The following is a 12,746-nucleotide window of genomic DNA, read 5'->3' on the forward strand; positions in this document are numbered from 1 at the left end:
ACATCCCCACAAACATTAACTTGGAGCATTTGCTTCTCAAATTTTTAACTAATGTGTCAGATTTTTAAAGTGACTTGTTTACATAATAAGGCTCTACATTTTGAGTACATGTTTGATCACTATCATGATTCCACAAGATGGCAGTGTGTTCTTAGGGACCTTGAGGACAGTTCTCAAGTGCTCGTGTGTGTGTGTGTGTGTGTGTGTGTGTGTGTGTGTGTGAGAGAGAGAGAGAGAGAGAGAGAGAAGGAGGAGGAGGAGGAGGAGGAGGAGGAAGGAGGAGGGGAGGGCCTTAGTGGTGAATTAGGGGTGTTAAAAAGAGCATCATTTTTTCGAACTGGTAAAACAGATTCTTTTTATGATTTTTAAGGTAGAAATATCCATTCTAGGTGCATTTTTTTTTTAAGGGTTTAAAATTTGAATCCTCAGTGAACCAGGGCAGAGAAGAATGATGAAACCCTTGAGAGTTTTACTAATGATCCTGTGGCTTCAGTTGAGCTGTGAGTTTGGGGCATCTTTATATAGGAAAATAATATACAGTATCTGGAGTTATTGTCTATTCTAGGTCTATAGGTAGAAGCATGATTTTTTTTTTCTAACTAAGGGAGAGTAGGGGCACCAGTGAAAAGAGGATTTAAATTCTGGGGAGTAAGCATCTATTACCCAGCCAGTCTTCTCTGTCTGACCACTGTCTTTTTCACAGGGGTTTGGAGCCAACAGAAGGAGGTGGAGCAGAATTCTGGACCCCTCAGTGTTCCAGAGGGAGCCATTGCCTCTCTCAACTGCACTTACAGTGACCGAGGTTCCCAGTCCTTCCTCTGGTACAGACAATATTCTGGGAAAAGCCCTGAGCTGATAATGTCCATATACTCCAGTGGTGACAAAGAAGATGGAAGGTTTACAGCACAGCTCAATAAAGCCAGCCAGTATGTTTCTCTGCTCATCAGAGACTCCCAGCCCAGTGATTCAGCCACCTACCTCTGTGCGGTGAACACACAGTGCTTCCCCAGACACCTGCAGTCTGTACCCAAACCTGCCATGCCCCAGGAATGCCTGATGTAGAGCTTAGACTGCAGGGCAGTGAAGTTCCCGTTGCTCTCTAGGTTCAAGTGGAAATTATAAGAACTAGTATGGAGGATTAATTAATTAGGGAAGTATTTTCATAATTCTGAAAATAATTGAAACCCTGAAAAAAATAAAAACAAAAATCTTGGTCTGGTTGAAATATTTTTTAGTCCTGTTTTTCCACTATAGTTTTAAATTTTTTTTAGTTGAGGTCTGACTGATAAACAAAAAGGTATGTGTATTTACTTTATACATACAGCACAAACTATGCCATAACAGATTCATAATTTCTAAAAGTTTACTTCCTCCCTCCTTTTTTAAAAATTGAGGTATGATTGCTATACAAAAAGGCACACATATTTACTGTATACATCCCAATGCTCAGTCTAGTTTTATGCCACCTCTTTATGAGATTGGTTTTATGGTTTTTAAATTACATAACAAGAAAATTTTTCACACAATGACAGATATTCTCTCATAGTTCCCAGGACACCTTCGTCTTTCCTTCTTTAGTTACTCGAAGTGTTTGAAAATCACTAATTTGGGAATGCAACAGCAAAACAGAAATGCAAAGCAGAGAAAAAGTCATAAACAAATGACTTCAAAAATTCTACAAGTCAAAAATTCTTTTTTTTTTTTGAGACGGAGTCTGGCTCTGTCGCCCAGGCTGGAGTGCAATGGTGCGATCTGGGCTCACTGTAAGCTCCACCTTCCAGGTTCACGCCATTCTCCTGCCCCAGCCTCCCGAGTAGCTGGGACTACAGGCGCCCGCCACCCCGCCCGCCACCACGCCCGGCTAATGTTTTGTATTTTTTTTAGTAGAAACGTGGTTTCACCGTGTTAGCCAGGATGGTCTCGATCTCTTGACCTTGTGATCCGCCTGCCTCAGCCTCCCAAAGTGCTGGGATTACAAGTGTGAGCCACCACGCCCGGCCAAAAATTCTTTTAGTTATAGAACCCTCACCTCATCTCCAGCCTCAGCCACATCACCACTCCTGATTTATATAAGGGTATATTTAATGGATAGATGGAAGAACTAGAGTCAGAGGGTAAGACCTGGTTAAAACTAGAAGTCTAGGTAGTTGCAGTGACTAAATATTAAAAAAGGTCTATGTTGCCATTTTGGGGTAAAGTCTGAACTGAACTCAAAACTCCTGGCTTGAGCCTTGTAAAAGAATATATTAATACCTATGGACTTAAGTGTGGCTTGGAGATGATAGGGAGCATTAGCCCTAGCCATAGCATGCCATATCCCCAGGCAGGGCATGGGAGCATGGAACAATCTAAAATTTATTGAGAAGGATCTTTGAGTAAGTATCTAAAAGAGGTCCAGACACTAAGGGGTTTTAGTATGATGAGCAAAGACCTGTGTGAATCAATTACCAAAGACTATATGGAATTGAGAATGTTTCAGCAAATTTTCGTCAGGAGAGTTGCAAATGCTGAACAGCATATAAATGCCTCCCTCCGCTGACTACCTGGCATTATAGATTTGTCCTGCAATGTATGCCAAGTCCAGGAAAAATATTTACTTCCTAAGGAAAATAATGCTGTTTAATATGTAGTACATTGAGTTATAGGAAAAAGCTTGAAAAGTGACATTTATTGTAAAACCGAATTTGTGGACTGTTAGTCATGACATTGTTTAGTTAGTACAGAAGGTGGAAAAATTTTGAAAATGAAGAATCAAGATTTCTGTTCAGTTAGTTCACATAGTTACTGATGAAAGATGCAAGCCAATCAACATTTGCTGCAAACTGTTAATTTACAGAACTGAAGACTTAAGAAATTTTTCCAAGTCATGTAAGATTTGTAAGGCAGTGAGGATGATCAGAAAGTTGTACTGAAATCAAAATACTTAAATTTTAGTGCCACTTTTATCCTATGCCTTCAGGCACCCTGGCACTCTGGAAAGAACCTGGGCTGCCATGCTCGTTTGAATATCAATTATGTTGCTAACAGGCCGTTTATATTAAGCTGTACTATTATATATATTTCAGGTTTGGATTCAGGATTAAATGAGATGAAATATTGTCTTGGGATAAGTTCATTAGAAGCAGAGCCTGAATTGGAAATTCTTTATCCATAATTGATTGAGAAAACCAGGTTGAGATGGGAAAAGGCTAAGCATAAACGTCCCAGCTAGTGGAGTCTTTATCTAGCCTGACCTTATGGGAGCTCTGGAGCATGAATTGCATCACAGGATTGCTCCTTTCCACACTGAGGCAAGGGGGCCAGAATGCTGACCTATTGTACGTAAGAATAAAGTCGTCATTGGCTGTGGTGTTTCTTAGGGTAGAGGTATACTCTACTGGACAATGATGACTCTCATTGGCAGAGGTCGATCTTCTAGGGAAAGGGGCAACTGTGAGCTGAGAGTAGCCAACATTCCCAACAGTAATAGCGACAGGAGACAGACAAATTCCTAGGCAGACATGGACAGATCCCTGGTGAAACCCGGTCTTCAAGCCAAGGACAGTTCAAAGCCTTAAAACCGAGCTGCCAGTTCCGGTTAGAGTACATAGCCAGAGTGAGAACTTGAATCCCCCCTCTTGCCCACTCTCTCTTGATTGGTTCCTTCTGGATGATGCCTTTTAACCAATCAAATGGTACTTTTTCCAAGACCACCTATGGACCAATCAGCATGCACTCCCCCATTCTAAGCCCATTAAAACACTCGGCCTTAGCCTCACAGAGGGCTACACAGTTTGGGTCCAGTGTTGCTTACCAGAGGTTTCCTGTCACTCAGTAAAATTCTCCTCTGCCTTGCTCACTCTCTGGTGTCTGCGTACCTCATTCCTCTTGGCCAGTGAGACAAGAATCTGGAACACACCGAACTGTGGGAGTGAAAAGAGCTGTAACACCCTCTCCCACTCGCTGAACTATGGGAGTGGAAAAGTCTCTGGATGCCATTTCCTCCTGCTCTCCGAACTACAGGAAGAAAAAAGCCATGACAGTAGCTGGGGATGGCGACACTGTCCTGGGAAGGGGGATCTTGGCTGGGCACAAGCAGTGTTCACTATTAACAAGGAACTCACCTGGCATGTGGGCAGCATTCAAGAAATAATAGATAGACTTTGTAATTATATTCTGAATTTTAATTTCATTCTCCATTTGAAGGAGTTTATATAGCTGGCTTTCCCGATCTTGAAGAGTTGAAATAATGTTAGGTTAAAGCACTTCTTCTTTTTTTTTTTTTTTGCACTAATCACATGTAGTGATTTTATTTTTTATATATTTTTATTTTTTTCTTTATTTCTTCTAAAAAACAACAACAGGATACATGTGCAGAACATGCAGTTTGTTACACAGGTATACATGTGCCGTGGTGGTTTCCTGCACCTATTGACCAGTCCTCTAGGTTCCCTCAGGTTAAAGCACTTCTTAACAGAAAGCATCTAAATAAAGGTAAGGAAATATTATTCAAAGCTAAAACTCAAGATATTTTAAGAATAATGACTAAGGAACCATTGTTATTTTACTTCCTTTTGGGAATGATTACATGACATTCTGTTCATCACTTTGTATTGAGGTAGAAATGACTCTGATGAGATCCCATCTATACTTATATATGATTAATGCTATTTTGTTATTAATTTGTATTTAAGAATGGAGGACTGGGTAGCAGGATGGACTCCTCATGTCACTGTGCCCATGTTCCCCACAATGTTTCTTCTTGAATGGGGTACCTGGCCAGTAGTGTGGGTATGTGGGCATATCATGTGATTTGGCAGGCTTCTTTTTAGGATGAATGAACATGGAGGTGGTAATTAAGTTGCTCCTCTTTGTTTCTTGCACCTAATATTGTTGAAGATGGCCTAATTCTGTCAACCACTCATAATAAAACTGCAGTAATCTCAGTGGTTCATTTAAACTCTTGTGAAAATTAAATACCCAAGTAAAATTTGGCTTACTATGCCTATCACACACAAGTACAGAAGCAGGATGGCGAGAACGGAGGGAGGCTAGTGCAGCTATTCCATTTGTGAACCTTCCCTAGGTTCTCTTGTGTTCTGTTCTTCCCACTCTCCATCACCTACTCTCTTTCTCAACCCGGAGCCTTTCCAGGGTCTCACCCAGTAGGCTCCCTTCACCTGCATTTCCACTGCAATCTTCTCATAGTTCATTCTGGGCTGGACTTCTCCCCCTTCTCTGTTTCATCCATCAGTGTGCTCACATCTACTTTTCATTTCATGGGAATTGTGATAGCTTTCATCTTTTCATTATTACTTTTACCATTATGGATTCAAGTCATTCTTTTTATACTTCTAAATTTTATTTCAGTGGGAATATTGGAAAGATAAGAGGAGAATACATATGCTTAGTTAGGAATTTTGAATCAGAAGCACATCCTAGTAACATTTAAATGTTCAAACTGGCTATATGATTTTGTGTTATACATAAAAAATCTATAGGCAGAATCAAAGAATAGATCAGAAGTGCAAGGGAGAACTGATTTCAGGCTGGCGTGAGTGAACAGAGTACACAGAAAGGAGGGACTTTGTTCTGACCTTGTGTAAAGAATCCTTGTTGGCCAGATTCTCATTTCACCTGAGATTTCTCTCCTCATTTTGTTTTTTAATTTTTAGGATCCAATGATCTCTATGCTAAAATAAGTTGGATGAAGATGGCTTCTTATTCAAGAGTTTCACCTTTTTAGGCCAGAGGCGACCGCTCCAGTTCAATACAGCCTATCTCCCACTCACAGGGGACTACTGCTTGCCTAGCCCTGTTGAGTGTCACTGTCAATCTCTCCCAAATTTTCTATACCTCCCACAAGGTCCTCTCATTTCTTGTCTGCTGGTTGCATTCCTCCCAATTTTCTGAATTAACACAGGTTTATTTTACTTTTCTTTTCCTAACTCTTCCCAGGATTATTTGTTTGTTATATTTTCTTACACTCATAATTCCACGCAAGTTTTTCCATAGATGGGCCTCTGTTAATGTCCTTTTTAGTGTGAGATATAGTTTGGCATGATATATCAGTCTATAGGAGCTTTGACAATTGGAACAGGATTCTTTTTAAACATGAAGTACCTAAGTTGTTTTTTCTTAGAGTTACAAATATCAAAGTTATTGACCTGAAACCAAGGGGCCTCTTTAACATTTTTGCTTAACAAAAAATTTTTGCTTTATTTGTTTGCTTTGATTAATTAATTAATGACATGTGATCCATGCTGATTTTAAGTATGAGACTCTGATCTAATTTATTTTTTTAAGAATCAAATAAGGAATAATCTCTTTCACCTACTGTAATGCTCACATTCAGAAACACAGGGCCATATGAAGTTCAGCCCAGACTGAGGCAACTGATCACCTCCCCTCTCCTTGATGAATGGTTTTACAAAATAATATAGAGTGTCTCAATGGTATTCCAAAGTCCAGAATATTGTCTTCTGTGACTAATTGCTCAGTAAAGTAAATTAGTCTTCTATTTTTACATTACTCTCATTTCTCATGTATTTAGGATTAAAACAATATACTCTACAGAAGGTGACCTCATCACAGATTTGGGAAGAAAGAAACACTTTCTGTTGGTTTTGATATCACATTTCTCAAATGAGAAGCAAACAGTTCACTTCCTTGGATCCGTGGTTTCGCCTGTGGCCTTCAGGGGGCGACGTTGCACTAAGGAGGCATCTGTGTTCATTGCCGACCATCCTCACCCACTCAGCCTCCTCCCTGCAGCTGGCTGATGTAGCTCACTGATGTCTGTGTAGGTAGGGAGCTGTGATGAGAACAAGAGGTCAGAACACATCCAGGCTCCTTAAGAGAAAGCCTTTCTTTAGCCGTTTTTGAAACGCTTCAAAGGCAGAGACTTGTCCAGCCTAACCTGCCTGCTGCTCCTAGCTCCTGAGGCTCAGGGCCCTTGGCTTCTGTCCACTCTGCTCAGGGCCCTCCAGCGTTGCCACTGCTCAGCCATGCTCCTGCTGCTCGTCCCAGTGCTGGAGGTGATTTTTACCCTGGGTTAGTAACATTCCATTACCTTTCTTCCTTTTGTAAATGTGACCGTGTTGTAATTTTCTCTGAATAGAGGCATCTTTTCTTCATAGCAAAGTCTGTGCTACCTTTACTTACACAGCATTGGTGTTGCAGGAGGAACCAGAGCCCAGTCGGTGACCCAGCTTGACAGCCACGTCTCTGTCTCTGAAGGAGCCCTGGTTCTGCTGAGGTGCAACTACTCATCGTCTGTTTCACCAAATCTCTTCTGGTACGTGCAATACCCCAACCAAGGACTCCAGCTTCTCCTGAAGTACACATCAGGGACCACCCTGGTTAAAGGAATCAATAGTTTTGAGGCTGAATTTAAGAAGAGTGAAACCTCCTTCCACCTGACAAAACCCTCAGCCCATGTGAGCGACACAGCTCAGTACTTCTGTGCTGTGAGTGACACAGTGCTTGAGACTGCAGGAGAGCTGAACACAAACCTCCTGAGATGCTGAGACTTTCTGTGACTCAAGAACTCAAACTTGAAGTCTGTTTTATAACATTAAATAGCCATTCCAAGTTTCTGATGCTTATTGATGTATGCTGTATCTTTTTCATCTATTTATTTTTAAACTATCTGTGACTTTAAAGTGTGTTTCCTGTAGGTAGCATAAAAGAGCATCTTTTCTTTTTATCTACTTTGTTAATCTCTGTTTTTGCATTGTGAAGTTTAGATAATTAAAGTTGAATATAAATATCAATCAGGTTGGATTTAAGTATATTTCATTATTGTGTTTCACCCATGTTCCTTTTTTTGTTCTCTTTTTCTGACTCCTTTTGGATTATTTAAATACTTTTAAATTTACATTTTAATTTATCTATGAACTTTTTGGCTATAACTCTGTACTTTTTGAGTAGTTGCTCTGGAGATGGCAATGTACATGCCTAAATATCCAGGGTCTTATGTGAGCAAATACTGTACCTCCTTATGTGAAATGTTGAAATCTTACACAACGTCTCTTTATCTACCAACACTAAAGTTTGTTATTGTTGTTCATATATATTAGTCACATACATTGAAAACTACACCAGGCCTGGCGCCGTGGCTCATGTTTGTAATCCCAACACTTTGGAAGGCAGAGGTGGGAGGATTGCTTGAATTCAGGGGTTTCAGACCAGCCTGGGCAACAAAGTGAGACCCCATCTCTATGAAATATAAAAAAAAATTAGCCGGGTATGGTGGCACTCACCTATAGCCTCAACTACTCAGCAGGTTGAAGCAGTATGATAGCTTGAGCCCAGGAGTTCGAGGCTGCAGTTAGCTACCATCATGCGACTGTATTCCAGCTTAAGTAATAGAGCGAGATCCTTTTCTCAAAAATTTTTTTTAAATCACAATATATAGAAAACTTCACCATACAATGTTATAATTTTTGCTTTCAACAATTATATGCACTTTATAAAACTTAAGGGGAATAATAAGAACTATTTTATACTTAACAGCTATTTATCATTTCTGGTATCCTTCCTCTGTTCCTGAAGATTTGGATTTTCTCTGATACCAGGGGATATAACTGAAATTCCCTTCAAACTTAGAAACTCCCTTTAGCATTTCTTCTAGAGCAGATTTGCTGGGAAACATATTTTTCATTTGTTCATTATCTGAAAGTGTATTTTTAACTTGCCTTTTATTTCTGGAAGAGAGTTTTTACTGGGTCCGTAATTCTGCGTCAATACTTTTCCCCCCTCACTGTAAAGATGCCATTTCATTGTATTTTGGCCTCTGTGCTTTCTAACAGAAATCCATGGCCATTTAAGTAATTGTCCTCCAATGATGTAATATATTGTTTTTCTCTAGCTGCTTCATATATAAGCTGTGTACACACACAAACACACACAAACACATGAAAAACTGTACAATCTTTTGTTGTCTGGTTTAATTATGTGTTTAGGTGTGGTTCTCTTTGGTTTTACCTTGTTTGGGGCTTGAATTGATAAATGCATGAGTTTCACTGTATTTGGCAAGCTTTTGGCCATTCTTTCTTCAAACATGTTTTCTGACCCAATATCTTTCTTCTCTCCCTCTGGGATTCCAGTTAGATATAATTGAGACTTTAGAATATTTTCCCACAGGTCTCCAGGGCTCTGTCTTTTTTCTTTCAATTTTCAAATTGATTTTAAGGTTTGTCAGTGTTTCCTGACCTTGGCACTACTGACATTTTGGTCCTTACAATTTTTTATTGGGGTGTGGGGCTGCCCTGTGTGTTGTAGAATTTTTAACAACACCACTGGCTTCTCCACACTAGATGCCTGTAGCACTACAGACCCCAAGTTGTGACAGCCAAAATTGTGTCCAGATTTGCCAAATGTCTCCTGGGGGAAGACAAAGTCAAAATTAGTTGGATTAAATAATCCATATTGATCTGTTTTCAATTTTGCATATGCTTTTCTCTATCATTTTGCTATTGAGCCCTTACTGTAAGATTTTTATTTTTGATATTGTATTTTTCCGTTCAATTTCTATTTTTATCTTTACTTTGTGGAACATAATCAAAAGAGCTACTTTGACATCTTTTTCTATGAGTTTTAGTATCTTAGTCATCTTGATATTTGAATTTGTTGATCTTTTACTTAAATATTAGTTCATTTTTCTGGCCCTTTGTCAAATAATTTTGAAGTACATCTTAAACATTTCAAATATTATGTGTGTACACTCTGTTTTCTCCTCCTCTTCCTTCTTCTTTAAAAAACAATCATCTAAAGAATGTTAATGTTTTTATTTGAGCAGAAAATCAACCTAGTTTGGTTCATACTATTAGTTGTGTCTCCCCTTTTGTGTAAATCACAGTTCAGTTCTCTAATCATTTGCAATGTTGGTTTAGGTTTATACCTGTCGTGTGTAGCTCAGGGATCAGTGAAACCAGTTTGCGTGGCTCAAATCTCAGGTCAGTTCCTGAACTCTCTGCTACATTGGTTTTAGTTTGTCCTGCATGGGTGCCGCTTGGGGGTAGTCTGAGACTGGAATAGTGGTTCAAATATCAGTTAAGCAACCTAAAATTTGTTGTTCTGGTTTGAGTCAGTTTCTCGTATGTAGAGCCTTGGGATTAGCCTGAGACTTAAACTATTTTCCATCTCTTCCCTAGGGTATCCCTTTTCTAGCCTGACCCACAGAGGCAGAAAATTGTGTTTCTTGCAGTTTTGACTTTCTACATCATTATCATATTGCTGTGTGCATTGGGGCCTCCTTCAGGGCAAAGCCAAGAGAAAGAAACAGAAAAAATATGAAATTCACCCTTGTGCAGGTTGCTTCTCCAATTTTTGACTTCCTTACACAATCTGCTAGCTTTTGGGTAATTTCAGAGTCCACAGGTAGTTTTTTTTTTTTTTTTTTGGATTTTGTTCAGTTTTTACTTACAATCCGTGGCAGAGATTGGCTGTAGGTATTTTAAAGTCATCTCCTATTCTTCTCTGGTCCTGCATTAATTTGTGGTTCTCCATAATATTCATCAAGAATGGCTATTTGACGTGTGCTTTTTTCACCCTCTTTAGTTGTACTACCCTTTTTAGTTAATCTAATTCATTTTTTATATTTGCAAATTTTTCTCATCAGGATCATAAGACCATTTAATTAAGGTCTTAAAATTTTTGATATTTCATTTCTTATTTTCCAAATTTATGAAGGTCTTTCTTTGGTGCAAAAGAATCGAGAATGCATACTTGTTTGTATAAATAATTCAAGTACTATATTTTTTCCTAAAGCCTAAAAATTTTTGTATTCTGAATTATATCTGGATTTAAGAGTATGTTAAGGCATAGTAGGACTATTCAAACACTATTTTTTTTTTAGTACGTAAAACAGAGCTGATTAGTTTTTAATTTTCTCTATCTCTATTTTTTTCATTTCTGATTTTTTGCTTCTTTTAAATGAACCATGTATTTTGGTATTTGGGGCTGTGTTTGGAGACCCTTAAATCTTCCAGGAAATCATGTATTTCTTAGAATGCTGCCAACACCCTTGAGTGAGAATATTCTATTTATGATCTTATTCTTATTTAACTAAGAGGTGTTGCTTCTACTGCTATAGAGGATTGAAGAATTCCTTCACATTCTTCCAGTGCAGAGCAAAAGGCAATGTTCCAAGACATCACATAATCCTATGGCCTTTGAATTTGAACACACTGGGCTTTGCAAATGCTCAGCAACTTTGAGAAAAGTTAAAATGACCACCATTCTGAAATTCAGAAGAAGTTGCTCCTTATAGCTTATTTTTGAATATTTTTTTTCTGCTCTGACTTTAATCATTAATGTGATCCCACCTACTTTCTGTCTCCTAGAAATATGTGTCACTCTTTCCTCACCAGATGACCTTCATTTTTTTTACTCTTGTGAATTTTAATCTATTTCCATTTTATTTCTACTCTTTAATTTAGGAAGAAATATTCAAGAGAAGGGAAATGAGCATATAGCATTAGGATTAGAAGTTCACACTCAAAGGCTACACTTTTACAAAACGACAGCATTACTCAATTTTCTTCATTCAAGACAATCTTCTCCAACAGGAACAAGTGAATCAAGAACCCAAGGAGAGAACTGGGCTTATGCTTTCAAATCAAAGGAAAGAAGTATTCTGACTTTGTCAAATGTCCTATTAGCCACAGAGAAAGCAGTGACTTTCCCCATTCTCGTGTTTTCAGAGTTTTATTTTTTTTCCGCATGCACCATCTACATTTATTATTATTTGTTTTTATTTTTAAATTTCAACTTTTATTTCTCGCTTGGTGTGGTTGTATTTCCTTCAGCCCCAGAGGTTTCTGTAGTTTTATTTTCTTTACCCCTAGAGGCAAAGCCTTCCCATCATGAGTTACGCCTTGTCATTAGTTGCATGGAGGCACTACTGTCTTCATGTGAAATCTTTTCCTTTATGGCTGCACAAGCATCATCCGAGGGAAATATCTCTGCCATCCTCCATCACCACTGTGGCAACACTGAACCATTCAAAACTCAGTCCAGGGCAATTGGTCTGAACCCAAACTCTCATGGACTCATATCTAAATTCTGTTATACTTTTCAATAACGATTCCTCTTGACGTATTACTCCATCTTTACATGAAATCTTATTGCCAATGGACTCTAGGACTAAAACACCATCATAGATTTGGTCAGGAAGAAACACGTCTTGTGGAAGTTTTGATACATCTCAGAAAACAGGAAGAACACACTAATGAGCAGTCTGTGCTAAACTCTGGTTCTGCACTTGGCCTCCAGAGGGCGATGCTGCACATACTGGAGCTTTTGTTTCTGTTGAAGATCAATCCACTGCTCAGTTTCTTCTTCCTGCAGCTGGTTGAGTTCTTTCCAGACAAAGACAAATGACAAGAATCAGAGTTTTAAAAGCAACCAGATTCATCTCTGCAGCTTTTGTAGTTCTATATAAGCAAAGAGCTTGTCCAGCAAACCTTCCCCACACTTCTTGTTCTTGGTCTCTTCAGCCACTTTCCTTCCTGTTCTCTGGAGATATTGCAGAAAAGAGCCTATAGTGTTTACCTTGCTCAGCCATGCTCCTGATGCTCATCCCATTGCTGGGGATACATTTTGTCCTGAGTGAGTAAAATTTCTTTATGGTCTCTAGTTCCACAGGTTCTGACTAGAAACACGTGCTTTTTATACTGAGTCTGCACTGCTTTCACTGATAGTACATTGTTTTTCCAGGAACTGCCAGAGCCCAGTCAGTGACCCAGCCTGACATCCACATC

At 39.0% G+C, this 12,746-nt stretch overlaps 1 gene segment (V, D, J or C); it reads left to right on the plus strand.

The window, feature by feature from the left end:
* Positions 1–6,532: 6,532 nt before the first annotated feature.
* On the plus strand, positions 6,533–7,752 carry LOC129012905 (T cell receptor alpha variable 8-4-like). The segment is given in 2 exon segments: positions 6,533–7,032; positions 7,162–7,752. Coding segments are annotated over 2 exon segments (393 nt in total).
* The last annotated feature ends 4,994 nt before the right edge of the window (positions 7,753–12,746 follow it).

Source organism: Pongo pygmaeus, chromosome 15 (genome assembly GCF_028885625.2).
Source record: "Pongo pygmaeus isolate AG05252 chromosome 15, NHGRI_mPonPyg2-v2.0_pri, whole genome shotgun sequence".
NCBI classification, from domain to species: domain Eukaryota; kingdom Metazoa; phylum Chordata; class Mammalia; order Primates; family Hominidae; genus Pongo; species Pongo pygmaeus.